The 16,221-nt window shown below is 43.8% G+C and overlaps 1 protein-coding gene across 1 annotated transcript in view; it reads left to right on the top strand.

Moving 5' to 3' along the window:
• Positions 1-10,431, top strand: part of LOC143955199 (uncharacterized) — a 51,892-nt gene extending 41,461 nt beyond the window's left edge. Inside the window, exons 14-19 of the mRNA XM_077465287.1 lie at positions 2,644-2,772; positions 2,859-2,982; positions 3,099-3,187; positions 3,294-3,434; positions 7,943-8,078; positions 8,846-10,431. Coding sequence (XP_077321413.1) covers positions 2,644-2,772; positions 2,859-2,982; positions 3,099-3,187; positions 3,294-3,434; positions 7,943-8,078; positions 8,846-10,176 — 1,950 coding nt within the window. The 3' untranslated portion in view covers positions 10,177-10,431. The remainder of the gene's footprint in view (positions 1-2,643; positions 2,773-2,858; positions 2,983-3,098; positions 3,188-3,293; positions 3,435-7,942; positions 8,079-8,845) is intronic.
• The last annotated feature ends 5,790 nt before the right edge of the window (positions 10,432-16,221 follow it).

Genomic DNA, 16,221 nt, shown 5'->3' with positions numbered 1-16,221 from the left:
GGCGTGTTACTAACTGTGGGGGGGCTGGGCTGTGTGTTAGTGAACACTGATCTCTGCTCCAATCATATGGAGCAGAGATCAGTGTCACTTGTTGCTAGGCAGAACAGGGAGATGCTGTTTACAACGTCATCTCCCCGTTCAGCCGCCCCGTGAGACGATCGCGGGTATCCCCGCAGTGATCGAGTCCGCAGTACCCGCGACCGGACTCACGGGGGTCCCGGCCAGCACGCAAGCGTGCCGCCGGTGGCGTGCACGCGATGGCAGGGCAGCATATAGAAATGGACGTACCTGTACGCCAATATGCCTGCCCGTGCCATCCTGCCGACGTACATCGGCGTGCGCCGGTCGGGAAGTGGTTAAACCGGAGCCAATAAGCTACCAGCATATCATTGGAGTATTAGAGGAAAGAGGAGTACAGAGAGGAGGGAGAGCACATCCCGTTCCTCCTCCGGGTTCTCTACCCCTTTGTGTTGTTATCTGTACTTTTTTGTCAAAAGTCAAAACTGTTGGGGGTTGGGTTTGTGCTAGAAGGGGGGATTTAGGAAGTGGGGTGTGTGTTAGGAGGGCGATTTGTGTCTACCAGGGGGGGTTTGTGCTAGGACCATGTATTTTGGTGGGGCTCAATTTAAAAATCATGGCAGCACCCATTTTGCGAGCATATAGCAGCCTAATGCAAAAAGAACGCACCAAACACACACGGGCTCGAACGCACCACCTTTTTACAACGAGCCCTCAGACTGGAGTGCCTGGAGATTGTGGCAATTCTAAAGGATGCCTTGACTTCTAAAAGGTTGAAGAGCACTTCTCTATATCACTGGGTGATGTGATTGATGGCGGATGGACATCATGGGGCTTTTTTATTTTTTGTTTTAACTAAAGAATTGGTAAAAACTGTGGCTTGTTTACACTTTACTTTTTTTGTGAATGAGTAGGGATATTATGTACCCTTTAATAGTTCACATGAGGGAGCTGGTATCTGGGTTCCCCCTTATTGTTAAAGGGGACTTCAAGATTTCATTAAGCACCCCTGCCTACAGACCCCCACAACCCTGGGGTGATCAACATGGGGATAAGGTGCTTTGCCGACGGGTCCTCCCTTTGGCAAGGCACTTACTCATATTGAGGGCAAGTGGCCTGGTATGATTCTGGAGAGGGGTGGGGTGGGGGGTGCACGCTCATCCTCCTCCTTTCCTTGCCAGCCAGGCTGTATGATCAGTCAAGGGTCCAGTATGTTTTTTTTTTTCAGGGGCCTTGCTCTTTTTTTTGTGATTTTTGTTTGGGGTTCCCTCTTAAAATCTATACCAGATCTGAGTGGTCTGGTATAAGGTTTTTAAGGACCTCACACATTTTGTTTTCTGCACAAGCTCACTCTTAACGCTTCATTCAAATGGGCATTGACCCCCATTCTGCATGCAGACAGCCGAGACGGGAAATGGGGTGGGCACAAAGGGAAGCTGCCCCAGGTGCAGCGAAGCAAGGGTGCAAAGAATGGATGCATTCTATAGCATGTATTACAGTGCGGGAGATGGGCACAATTCTGGATCCTGTCCCAGTACTGGCAGGCAGTGTTTGTTACTGGACCGGCATCCACCTCAAACTGCACACAGGCAGTCTATAAAGGTAAATCCAGACACAGTGGCTGCATGGGCACAGCCAGACACAGTCACATGTCAAAATGTGATCCTAATGAATTATGGGGATGAATTAGGAAGGGAACCCCATGCCATTTCTTTAAGCTATTCCTGCCCCTTTGCTCACATGGCTGGGAAATCTCTGCCATGTAAGTGAATAGGGTGGTGATGTCATTGGTTAAAGAGGAAGTAAACCCTGATGAATTTTACTTTCTCTTTGTTTCCCTGCAAAGGTAAGGCATAATGGGCTACTCTGCATCACATAGTAGACCATTATGTGTCACTTACCTGAAACCGAAGCCTGCAATGTCCCCGATTTTCTCGCTGGCTGGAAGTGTCCATTCTTCACTCCTGTTCTTTCCGGGGCCACGGACTCTGGCTCTGTGACTTTCCGGAGTCGTGTGACGTCTTTCTAGAGTGCGCATGCGCTAAATTCATCTGCGCATGCGCAGTAGAAATTACCGTATGGGGGATTGTAAATATCTCCTAAACCGTGGAGGTTTAGGATATATTTATAGCACTTACAGGTAAACCCTAATCTAGGCTTACTTGTAGGTGAACGTGGTTGTAAAGGGTGTACAACCACTTTAAGGACTCAGTGATGTTTTCACCCACTGGCATCCATTCACAACAGGAAGTTTTCATGTATAATAGCAGAAGTAATGCAGTTATTATACATGATGTTCTTCTCCCGCCGAAAGGGTAAATGTTCGGTTGTTCATCAAAACAGTGAAGGTTTGGTCCAAACTTTTTTTTGGACTGAATCTTGAGGTCATCCCTAGTATAGACATTACACATCCTGGTATAGTCCAAATAATTCTCAGTTTATTGTCTATCGACAAAGAAGAGTGTCCTATTTAGATCAGTAGGAGGTGAGGAGGATTCTGGGAGGGTCACGTGACTTCATCCATATCTCTATACTTAAAACATTGTTTTAATTCATTGATAATTACTTTCTCTCTATACACAGAATTATAAAATAGTGAAGGAAACATCTGGAGATCTATGAACACCCAGCAGCCGTCTTCACAGGACATCACCCATCACAGTGCCTCCACCTCACTGCCTGACAACAGAGGTAACCAGTGCCAAGAAGATTCTAGAAGTCACCAAGAAGATCATTGATCTTCTGACAGGAGAGGTGAGCGGTGCCGGGAATTCTGGGACATTATCCAGTAACAGACAAGGGATGTGTCTGGATGGTGACTGTATCATTGTGTGTGTCAGGTTCCTATAAGGTGTCAGGATGTCACTGTCTATTTCTCCATGGAGGAGTGGGAGTATTTAGAAGGACACAAGGATCTCTACAAGGACGTCATGATGGAGAATCAGCCGCCCCTCACATCACCGGGTAAGAGGAGACTTTATTGTAAAGGAGAGAGCAGTATGGAGGCTCCACCTAGATCCCCCATCATCTGATAAACACATAGAAACAATGTATTCAGTCAGTGTGTGTGTTTCCTACAGATGGATCCAGTAATGGGAACCCACCAGAGAGATGTCCCCGTCCTCTGTATTCCACACAGGAAGATCACACCATCCCCCACCATCATCAGGTAGGTGGGAGTGAGCAACTAAAATTTAAAAAGAATTCGAAACCACATTGTCAAAGTAACTTCTTGTTCCTTTTTATAAATGTATTCTGTCATCTTTGGGGTTTAGGGTGAAAAATTGAAAGACATCAAAGCTGAGATTAAAGAGGAAGAAGAAGAGACTCTGGTGAGTGGAGCTCAGCAGTCTACGGAGGCGGATAGTCTTCAGGATTCCACACAGGAAGATCAAAGCATCTATCACCATCATCAGGTATAAATAACTGAGCTATAGAACACAAAAGTTATTCTAAACTATGAGATAACTTTCTTGATCGTGAGCTTAATTTCCAGATATTTTATTTTTCTCAAAACGTCTTCCAGGACAGCCTATGAGACCTAGGGCTCCTCCTACCAGCACAGGAAACATGTTACCCCCACCAGATAAAAGGGCGGTCCTCCAGGCCCTGTGTCAGTTATTAGTGTTTCCTCCAGACAGGGGGTAACATGTTCCTGGAACCTGGTCTCCTAGGTCTCATGAGCAGGGGCTCTATAAGATTGAGGGCCTTCTTCCCACAGTGGGCAGCAGTCACTTCAAGTCCCTTTATTCTAGACCTTGTGACCAATGGGTACAGGCTGGAATTTGCCCACCAACCACCAGAGCATTTTTTGGTCACCTTTCCTCCCCAGGATTGGGAGAAAGCGAAGGCCCTGGGTCTCCAGATCAGAGAGTTATTGGATCAGAAGGTCCTGATTCCTGTTCCCCAGTCAGATCAGGGCAAGGGGTTCTATTATCATGTATTTGTTGTCAAAAAGCCTTCAGGAAAGTTTTGACTTATCCTGAATCTCCGTACTTTAAACAAATCAATCAGATACAAACATTTCTGTATGGAGACGGTTTTCACTATTAAAAGCCTGCTCTACCCAACCTGCTACATGGCCACTTTGGACTTGAGGGATGCTTATCTTCAAATCCCTATCCATCCAGCCTTCCAGAAATATTTAAGATTAGCAGTGAAGATGAATACAGGGACCCGACACTTCCAATTTCAGGTCCTCCCCTTCGGTCTTTCCTCAGCCCCACGCATTTTAACAAAGGTGTCGGGGGAAGCCCTGGTTTCCACTGAGGCTGAAGGCGATAACTATTATCCCTTACTTAGACTACCTCCTGGTGGTGGCAGAGTCATACCAGAAGCTGTTGGAGGATCTCCAGGCTGTACGGGACTTCCTACAGTCCTTAGGCTGGTTGATAAACCTAAAAAAGTTGTCTTTAATTCCGGCCCAGAAGGTGACTTACCTGGGTTATGACTTTTGCTCGGTGGATCAAAGGGTCTTTCTTCCTCAGGAGAAGATTACGAAAATGATCCAAACTATGTCAGCGTTGCAGACCAACCAGTCGGTCTCTCTAAGACAGGTTTGGAGTGCAGTGGGTCTGATGACCTCATGTTTTCCTGCAGTCCCATGGGCGAGACTTCATCAACGTCCATTACAACAGTTCCTGTTAAGAAGCTGGAACGGGGACGCATGGTCCCTGGAGTCAAGGGTCTGGCTTCCTACCAGGGTAAAGAGAACCCTGTGGTGGTGGAGAACAAGCCAGCACCTAGCAGGAGGTCTCCTATGGTCCATTCCCATTTCCCAAAGGATTATTACGGATGCAAGTTCCTGGGGATGGGGGGCCCATCTCAACAATGCAGTGGCACAGGGAGAGTGGTCCTCGAGGGAGGCAAGGGCTTCATCCAATCAAAGAGAGCTGCTATCATATTTATTCTTACATTAGAACCCTTTTTGAGAACAATCCGGGCTAACCCGGATATTCAGGGCATTTCAATAAGAAAAAATGATGAACATAAATTGGCCGCATATGCGGACGATCTGATGTTTTTTATAACCTCCCCAGGGATTTCTTTACCTTCTTTGTTACTGGAGCTTCGCATATATGGAGAGATATCTAACTTTAAAGTAAATTATAGCAAATCGGAAGCGATGGGACTAGAAATGAATAATGAAATTAAATCTCAGCTAGCGGCGCATTTCGCGTTTAGATGGACGGATTCCCACATATGTTATTTAGGGACTAAAATATCAAACAAGTTGAACAGACTGTTGGAACTAAACTTTATCCCATTAATACGTCAGATTAAGCTAGATCTAGAACGTTGGGACAAAACGGTTTTTACATGGTTTGGGAGAATCAATATAATCAAAATGAACGTAATGCCGAGGTTGTTATATTTGTTCCAAACTCTACCGATAAAGCTCCCGGGAAGATATCTGAGAGATTTGAGATCAAGATTCATAAAATTTATATGGGCAGGTAAAAAAGCGAGAATACGTAGGGATATTCTGATATTACCTAAAGAGAGAGGAGGGGTAGGATTCCCAGATCCAGTAGGCTACTATGAGGCATCACATCTAACACGGGTAATAGATTGGTGTAGAATCCAAAAAGAAAAACCTTGGATCGATATGGAACAAGCAATAATCCCGATACCATTGGAAGGAATAGTGTGGCTCTCAGATGTAGAAATACCACAGGAAGTACGGAGACATCCGACAGTGGGTGCCACACTACAGGTAGTCCAAAAGCTATTTAAGAAAACCAGGATATCAGAACATCCAAGCCCTATGATACCAGTACTGGGCACTCCTGGTTTTCAGCCAGGTTTAACAGATAAGGTTTTTAGGGATTTAAGATGAAAGGGAATCAGTAGGATTATACATTTCTCAATTGATAATCATGTAATGTATAAGGAAGAGATCGAACAAGAATTTTGGGAGGACTTGGACCCATTTAGGCGAGTACAGTTAAATGCGTTTCTGCGAATAAGTAGGCAGAGAATACCGGTGATCAGGACACTATCTGAGTTTGAACAGATATGCTTAAAAGGTGAACCACTGAAACATTCCCTCTCATCAATGTACGTATTGCGGATGGAACAAGAAGCTTCACAAGACCTAGCTTTTATACGAGCATGGGAGAGGGACCTGGGAGTCACTTTCTCAGACTTACAGAAAAATAAGATCTTCATGTTCACACATAAGGCGTCGATAGCAACTAGATACCAAGAAGGGGGCTACAAAATTTTGTCTAGATGGTATAGGACCCCAGAAGTATTGCACCGGATATACCCACAAGTATCAAATTCATGCTGGCGCTGCCAGAGAGCCGAGGGAACCTTATTACATATATTCTGGGAGTGTACCGGGGTAAAAGATTTCTGGAAGATGGTATCGGAAACAGTAAAGGAAATAACAGATGTGTCTCTTGGGGAAAATCCGGCGGCTTTTCTATTGCACGATGTTCCGTTATCTATAGAAAAATATAAAAAATCTCTCTTAAGGCATTTGCTTACAGCAGCAAAAGCATGCATCCCAGTTTTATGGAAAACGACGCTGGCTCCAACCAAATCACAATGGATGAGCAGGGTATCGGAGATTCAACAAATGGAAAATCTGACTATGATACTGAAAGAGCAAGAAGATAGGTATCATGAAGTATGGAAACCCTATATTTTATATAGGGAACAAAACCAGTAGATGCTGATCCCTGTTTGTTTTCGGTTTTTTTTCTTTTTCTTTCTTGGGGAGGGGTGGGGGAGGAGGGGGATGAGAGAGGGGGAGGAGGTGAAAGGAGAACATTTTATTATTTATTTATTTATTTATTTTTCTCTCTCTTCGTTTTCTTATTTTCTGTTGTTTTATTATTTGCTTCTTTTTCTTCAAAGATAAATAACCAGGGCTATACCAGGTTAAGGGGGGAAAAAAAATAAAAATAATAATAGTGAATATAAGGAAATAGATAACGTAATAGGAGAAATCTAGCACGATGAAATTATGAACGGCTTGGTTTAAATATAAGATGTAGATGTGTATGTGTCTAGAAATGAAAGACTGTATCACTATATTATGAAAATAAAGAATTTATAAAAAAAAAAAAGAGAGCTGCTAGCAGTTCAAAGAGCCCTGCAGTCATTTCAGACAGAGATAGGGTTGACAATCTTCAAATTCTGTCGGACAATATCGCGATAGTCGTGTACCTCAACAAGCAGGGTGGCACGAGTAGCCGGATATTCCAGTCAATTGCCCAGCAGATCCTAGCATGAGCAGAGGGGAATCTGGCTTCAATTTCAGCTGTTCACCTGAAGGGCACACACAATTGTCTAGCAGATTACCTCAGCTGCCACCGGGTAGATCGAGACAACTGGTCCCTTCATTCTGAAGTCTTTGCAGACCTCACCAGCAGATGGGGATGCACAGTAGTGGATCTGTTCACAAACCAGAACAACCGCAAGATGGAAATGTTCTTTTCCATGAACCCAGCAGACCAATCCTTGGGGATTGATGCGCTGGCAAACCCATGGCCTTTCAGCCTATGTTATGCCTTCCCGCCAATCAGACTTATTCCGGAAGTTTCTTCTAGAAGAAACGGACCTCATTCTAATTGCACCATTTTGGCCCAAGAGGCCATGGTTTTCCCTGCTACAGACTTTAGTTTCAGACCCTCCACTGAGTCTTCCAAAGAGGGAAGACTTCTTGTTGCAGGGTCCAGTATCTCACCCCCAGGTGATTTCACTAAGATTGTCGGTTTGGTATCTGAAGAGAAGATACTAAGCGCCCAGGGATTCTCTGACAAGGTAGTCAGGACTCTGGTAGACTGCAGAAAACCAGTCACCAGAGCCATTTATTCTAAGGTTTGTAAAAAGTTTAATTTGTGGTTATCGGAGAATCATAGATTAACGCATGATGGTAAGCCTAACTCAGCTTTTTTGTTTTGGGGTTCAGGATAAATTAGGAAAGGAAATCAAACTTGAGGCTAAAGAGGAAGAAGAAGAGACGTTGGTGAGTGGAGATCAGCAGTCTATGAAGGAGATGACCATGAAAAGTGAACAGGAGGAATCTTCTCTTTATATCAACAGAAGTAAGTAATAATCACCAAATGCAGAAATGTTCACATTTTCCTTTTTCTTCTACGAGTATAAAAGATGAATTTAAATAATAGCAACGTGAAGATACTGTACACCATATGAAAGGTTCATCTCCATTCCTCAATATAATGTCATGTTCCCAACAAATGAGGAGGAGATACTGTACACCATATGAAAGGTCCATCTCCATTCCTCAATATAACGTCATGTTCCCAACAAATGAGGAGGAGATACTGTACACCATATGAAAGGTCCATTTCCATTCCTCAATATAATGTCATGTTCCCAACAAATGAGGAGGAGATACTGTACACCATATGGAAGGTCCATTTCCATTCCTCAATATAATGTCATGTTCCCAACAAATGAGGAGGAGATACTGTACACCATATGGAAGGTCCATCTCCATTCCTCAATATAATGTCATGTACCCAACAAATGAGGAGGAGATACTGTACACTATATGAAAGGTCCATCTCCATTCCTCAATATAACGTCATGTTCCCAACAAATGAGGAGGAGATACTGTACACCATATGAAAGGTCCATTTCCATTCCTCAATATAATGTCATGTACCCAACAAATGAGGTGGAGATGCTGTATCTTTATCTGGTTTGTATTGCTATTTTATGTTATTGTTGCACCCAATTCCATGCCAGAGCTCTGAGATACTGTAGAGCGTTAGACCAACATACTGTATATGACTTATGAATGGGACATGAGGAATTATTATAACATTTAAACATTGGTTTCCAACAGGTGGACACTATGTCCCGAATAACGTATCTTCAGAATATAAAGCAGAAGAAAATCCCACCACACAACGTTCTTCAGGAGTGAATCGCATTACACAAATAATACACCATAAAACCTATCAAATGGAGAGATCATGGGATTTCTCTGATCCTGAGGAATCTTCTGATGATCTACATACTATTATTTTTGAATCTCACAGTACAGATAAATCAACAGATCCGTCTAATCCCGAAGAATCTTCCTTAAACCATGAAGGAGCTCACACAGGAGAGCGTTCCTTGTCATCTACAGTGTCTGGGAATTCTTCCAAAGGAACCAGAGAGCCTCCTACACACCAGAAAAGTCTGAAAAGAAACTTTCTCAGTCACCAGAGAGCTCACACAGGCGAGCGTCGTTTCCCATGTTCAGAGTGCGGAAAACGTTTTACTGAAAAAGGAAGCCTTCTTAAACACATCAGAATTCACACGGGTGAGCGTCCCTTTTCATGTTCAGAGTGCAGGAGATGTTTTAGTCATAAAGGAGTACTTGTTGCTCACCAAAGAATTCATACTGGCGAGCGTCCATTCTCGTGTTCGCACTGTGGTAAAGGTTTCACTCAGAAAGGAAACCTTCTTAAACACCAGAGCACTCACACAGGTGAGCGTCCTTATTCATGTTCGGAGTGCCCGAAAGGTTTCTTTCATAAATGCAACCTTGTTGTTCACCAGAGAATTCACACAGGTGAGCGTCCGTTCTCGTGTTCGCACTGTGGTAAAGGTTTCATTTGTAAAGGAAGCCTTCTTATACATCAGAGAACTCACACAGGTGAGCGCCCTTATTCATGTTCGGAGTGTGGGAAAGGTTGCATTCATAAATGCAAACTTGTTGTTCACCAGAGAGTTCACACAGGGGAACGTCCTTTTTCATGTTCAGAGTGCGGGAAAGGTTTCAATCATAAATGCGCCCTTGTTGCTCACCAGAGAGTTCACACAGGGGAACGTCCTTTTTCATGTTCACAGTGCGGGAAACGTTTCAATCATAAATGCACCCTTGTTGTTCACCAGAGAGTTCACACAGGAGAACGTCCTTATTCATGCTCGGAGTGCGGGAAAGGTTTCATTCATAAAGGCAATTTTGTTGTTCACCAGAGACTTCACACGGGGGAACGTCCTTTTTCGTGTTCAGAGTGCGGGAAAGGTTTCATTCAGAATAGCGACCTCGTTGTTCACCAGAGAGTTCACACGGGAGAGCGTCCTCATTCATGTTCAGAGTGCGGGGCGAGTTTCGACCAGAAATATAAACTTCGTAGACACCAGAGAGATCACGCGGGGGAACGTCCTGTTGTGGATTTATGAAGAAATAATACAATTATATATATATATTTTATTTGTATTTTTTTTATTTATTTTTAACAGAAACTTTTTTCTTTGTCTCCAAATGGAGAAGGTTATACATACAATAAAACATTCTGCGGTTGTGTTTATTATACAGGAAAGGTACAGTGGATAAGTCCATAATTACAAAATGAAAAGATCTTGTACAAGGTTGTGCATGAATTATATAACAGATATGATTATATCACTTAAATAAAGTCTTTATTGCTTACAGTGTTACGTATTATTATTATTACTATTTACTAGTTGTATTCCTGTGTATAGAGTTTGTAAAAGGATCCTTTCCAACATCCATCTATCCTAACTATGGGGGGGGGGCAAAGAGCCTTTGGGCAGAGGATAAAACAGAAAAGAGAGGGGAGGAGGAGCCACCAGGAGCATCACTACATTGCACGGGGCGTTATTGCTTAATCCATGCACCACCCCATACCTTCCCAAATTTCTTTGGGCATTTGTGGTTTCAATAGGTAAGCTTTATAGAGAGGAAGTGTGGCGTTCACTAATGCCGCGTATATAAGTGTGTGGGCTCCAGCGGACTTTTTCAGCGTAAAGTCCGGCGGACTTTGAAAGTAGTTTTGACTCAAAATTTGTCCTCCGGTCTTGGCTTTCAGCGGACAATCCGTTCGTCAGTATGCTAGTCCGGTGGACTAAGAATGACGTATGCTCTGAAGCAAGTACGAGAAGGAAGCTATTGGCTACTGCCTATTGAACTTCCTTTTTCTAGTCCCGTCGTACGTGCTGTACGTCACCGCGTTAGAAATCGCCGGACTTTCGGAGCGTCCGTGTGTGGCCAAGTCCGTTCGTTATAAAGTCCGCCGGATTGTTTGCCGGACCAATTCCACCAGACAATACGATCGTGTGTATACGGCATAAGGCTTTCCATTGGGAGACCGTGGGAGGGTCAGGTTGTTTCCACTTAATCAGGATAGCTTTCCTATCGTAGAATGAAGCGTAAAACACAAATAATCTCTTATGAGTGCTGGGTGTGATGTTATTGCAGACTCCCAAGAGGAGAACGATTGGGTTCATGTCTATCTGTAGGTGGCCTACTGGGTTAATTGTGTCCACTACTTGCGACCAGAATTGTTGTATAACAGGGCAGGACCAGACCACATGTATAAAGGTGCCTAACTCAGTGTTACATTTGGGGCATCTATCCGATTGAGTCGGGTAGATTCTAGAGAATCTCTGTGGTGTATATTTAAGTGGAGAAATTTAAGCTGGATATATCTGTCCTTCGCTGAGACCATCGGGGGATATACTGTTGGACCCCTTCTTCCCAATCATCATCAGCGAGGGCAGGCAAGTCCTCCTTCCACCTAGCATACAGTCCAGTGCCTCCATCAGTTCCCTTACATGATATCCTAAGATACAGGGAGGAGAGGAGATGCGGTCAATGTTTTTAGAAATCAGGAGCTTCTCTACCCCATGGGATCTCAGTGTAGCCCCCTCTGGAAACTGCGCCTGTACTGCGTGTCGTAATTGTAGATATCTGAAAAAAGATTTTTGAGGGAAGTTGGGAATTAATTTTAAGTATGTCATAAGGGAGTACTTTACCTTCCGACATGATCTGCTGTATCACTTTAATTTCATAGCTAGCCCACAATGCCGGGTCTGGAACCATTTGTAGGTGATTTAGTTTAGGGTTGCCCCACAGTGGTATATATGGGGAGATCGCCTTTGGGCTGCTGAGTTTGACCGACATTTGTTCCCCAAACACTGACAGTTGTTCGCATTGGGGGTTGTAGTCTCAGGGTGTGCTTTGGGGCCCCTGAACACAAGGTTACTTAGTGCTGAGTATGACCGCAAGATAGCCACCTCTAGATTGACTGAAGGGTTGGATTTTGGTTGGGAGAACCACCACCGGACTGTAACAGTGACCACTGCCCAATAATATTGCTTAAAGCAGGGAAGTGTCAGGGCCCCTAGCGAAAGAGGGAGCTATAGGGTAGTCTTTTCAACTCTAGGAGACGCCCCCTCCCCCCCCCACCCCCCCAGATGAAGGCAACAATTATTTGGTCTAGTTTCTTGAAAAAGGAATTGGGGTTGGGAACGGGAGTGTTGCGGAAAACATCGAGAAATTAATCATCGTGATTATAATCATGTAGGAATTGAACCTATGTTTAGATTAACACATACTCATTGGATTTATCAGAATTATCCCTGTATCCATATAGATAATCGTTTTATGTGATATTGATTAATATATAACAACATGTGTCTTTCATAGATAGACCAGTTTTATTTCGTGTTCAAAGTGTGGGAAATTCTTCTGTAAAAAAAAGTGCCCATGATCGACACCAGGGAATTCACATGGATTAACAACCTTATTATGTTCAGGGGAGTGTGGCAAGAATAACCTCCATAGAACGTGTGTCCTTCCTTATAGTCAGAATGTATAAAATGTTTCTGTTAAAGAAAATCACTTCTTGGACCCCAGAATATTCACAAAGGCTAAAAAAGTTTTTGTATTCATATTGGCTTGTTTGGAGGCGTGGCCAAAGTACAATGGGATTTTTTTGGAATGATGTGATAGTTATAGGTCTGCAGGAATTATAGTATTATACAGTCCTCTAAACAATACTGACTTGGTCTCGAACTCACACAGGCCCCACCATGGAATACGACAACTCATGGACCATACCTTTTTATTGGTTGCTATTGGTACATCTTTTTTGCTTTACTGAAGGAACTAACTTTTTATTGGACCGACTAAAGTATACCGTATATACTCGAGTATAAGCCGACCCGAATATAAGCAGAGGCACCTAATTTTACCACAAAAAACTGGGAAAACATATTGACTCGAGTATAAGCCTAGGGTGACAAATGCGCAGCTACTGTAAGTGGAAAAGAGGGTCAGCAGTGGCCATTTGCATGCCCAACTGTGCCCATTTGCAGCCTCACTGTGCCCATTTGCAGCCATAGGTCCCCCGAACTTCAAACTCTGTAGTTAAGGGATCCTAGATGCTCCCTAGCTGCAGCCAATTTGGGGTCTCTGAACCCAAAGGGTCCCATAATGACATTGCTGCAAATGGACACAGTTGACCGAATTAGAGGCCCCGTATCTCAAGGCCAATTGGTGCTAGGAACCCCAAATTTGGTGTGCAAACCCAGTGGAACTAGAACTACAACATATCCAAAGTCGGTTCGGAAAATGTCAAGCACTTTTCTGTAGCAGAGAATTAAATTTTCAAACTGACTTTGAGGCCCCGTAACTCTGGGCCACTTGGTGCTAGGAACACCAGCTATGGATTGGATATTGGCTATGCTGTAGTTCTAGTTCCACTGGGTTTGCACACCAAATTTGGGGTTCCTAGCACCAAGTGGCCCCCCGAGATGTGGGGCCCCAAAGTCGGTTTACAAAATTTCATTCTCTGCTGCAGAAAAGTGCTTGACTCGAGTATAAGCAGAGGGGGCCATTTCAGCACAAAAAAAAGTGCTGAAAAACTCGGCTTATACTCGAGTATATACGGTATTTTTTTTTTTAATTAGATTTTTTTTTTAAATCAGCTACGCAAGATTGAATTTAGATTCTTTATTGTGTGTTAATAACGTAATCCAATTTGCTAGAATAAACAAGAAAGCTCTACTCTACAATATTCTAGAATATTCTATTCTATATTACAATGTTCATTTTTTACAAACGAACATCATTTTTAGATGATTGATTGGAATGGGCTCGGTTCATAGAGAGTCTTCCATTGGTGTTTTATTGGTGAGATGTGAAAGTCTAGAGCAGTGGTTTTTGACCTCTCTAGTACCGTGACCCCTTGATAAACTTTCCCAAGTTGTGGGGGCCCCTAACAGTAAAATTATTTTCGTAGCATTGGGTTGTCAGCACCCAAGGCAAGACAAGTAATTTGCGCTCCTAACCCACGGACATTTAGCGCTCCCTGAGTCCCTTCCACTTGCACAGTATTTTAGGATGTGCCACTCTTTCTCTTTGTTCTCTTTTATTTCCCTTGTATCTCTCTATCCTAATTTCTTATTTTTTTCCCCATCCCTCTCTCTAGATGTCTTTCTTGTTCTTTCTCTTATTCTTTCTCTCCCTTTTTCTTAGTACCCCCCCCTATTTTCCTCTCCCTTCCATGTATTCTCTATTTGTATTCCTTCTCTTACTCCTTGGTGCGGGGGTGGAGGGAAAGGGATGAGTGGCAGTGCTGGGGGGGGTTCTGATCAGCCAACTTAGGTGCTCTTGATCAAGGTCATCTGCTGATCTGAGAACTGTAGTGGGGACTTTTAATGGCAACTATAATCACAGGTATTGTCTCCGGCTTCACTGTGTCTCCGACTTGGTGGTGTCTCGTAGCAGTGACACCAATGCCGATATCAGGAGATGGGGTCCCCTCTGGCCCCTCCCACTTCACATTCCTCACCAGTCAGCTAACCTCTAGTCTCTGCCCCCCAGCCATGCCATGATCTGAATGGGCAGCAGCGAAGAGGCTGAGTGGGCGGCCGTGGGTTCCAGAGACAGCCCTGCTGGGTGGCCACAAAAAAGACTGGGAGAGCGGTGCAGGCTTCAGGAACAGCCCAGGATTTGGTGACCCCTGGCAAATCATTATTCGACCCTCAAGGGGGTCCCGACCCCCAGGTTGAGAACCAGTGGTCTAGAAGGTATAAGAAGAAAGCCATTGCTGAAAGAAAGACATAAGAAGTCCCATTTGCAGTTTGGGAGAAGCCAAGTGGGGGACACAGCAAATATGTGGAAGAAGGTGTTCTTGTCATATGAGATCGAAATTTAACTTTTTGGCCTAAAAGCAAAATGCTATGTGTGGCGGAAAACGAACACTGCACATCACCCTAAACACACCATGCCCACTGTGAAACATGGTGGTGGCAGCATCACGTTGTGGGGGTGCTTTTCTCCAGCAGGGACAGGGAAGCTAGTCAGAGTTGAGAGGGAGATGGATGGAGCCAAATACAGGGCTATCTTAGAAGAAAACCTGTTATGCCGCGCACACACGATCAGAATTCTCGTTGGAAAAAGCTCTGATGGTTTTCCCAACGGAATTCGGTTCAAGCTGTCTTGCCTACACACGGTGACATCAAATTCAGATCGTTTATAACGCGGTGATGTACAACACGTACGACGGGACTAGAAAAGGGAAGTTCAATAGCCAGTAGCCAATAGCTTCTGTCTCGTAGTTGAATCTGAGCATGCGTGATTTTTGGCATGTCGGAATTGCATACACACGATCAGAATTACCGATAGAAAGTTTTTCCGTCAGGAAAATTGAGAACATGCTATCAATTTTTGGCTGGCGGAAATTGAGACAGCTAAATTTCGATGGAGCATACACACGGTCTCATTTTCCAATGAAAAGCTCTCATCGGTCTTTTTCTGGCTGGAATTCCGATCGTGTGTACGTGGCATTAGAGTCTGCAAAAGACTTGAGACTGGGACGGAGGTTCACCTTCTAGCAGGACAATGACCCTAAACATACAGCCAGAGCTACAATGGAATGGTTTAGATCAAAGCATATTCATGTGTTATAATGGCCCAGTCACAGACCTAAATCCAATTGAGAATCTGTGGCAAGAGTTGAAATTGCTGTTCACAGACGCTCTCCATCCAATCTGACAGAGCTTGAGCTCTTTTGCAAAGAAAAATGGGCAAAAATGTCACTCTCTCTGTGCAAAGCTGGTAGAGACATCCCCCAAAAAGACTCGCAGTTGTAATTGCAGAGAAAGGCGGTTCTACAAACTATTGACTCTGGGGGGTGCCATACAAATGTACCCCCCCACACTTTTCACATATTTATTTGTAAAAAATGTTGAAAAACATTTATAATTTTCCTTCCACTTCACAATTATGTGCCACTTTGTGTTGGTGTATCACATAAAATCCCAATAAAATGGAAAATTGATATCAAATACTTACCGTAATTTTCCTTTCCTGATAGACTCCATGGCAGCACGTGTGGGTTAGCCCCGCCTCCATAACTACCCAATAGGACCCCTCTCCCATAAATCTTTGCTCTAGGCTGCTATCCATGTTCCGTA

This window comes from Lithobates pipiens, unplaced genomic scaffold (genome assembly GCF_037356315.1).
Source record: "Lithobates pipiens isolate NorthernLeopardFrog02 unplaced genomic scaffold, aLitPip1_a1.2 Scaffold_35, whole genome shotgun sequence".
NCBI lineage: Eukaryota > Metazoa > Chordata > Amphibia > Anura > Ranidae > Lithobates > Lithobates pipiens.
This window is presented reverse-complemented; position numbering and strand designations above follow the sequence as displayed.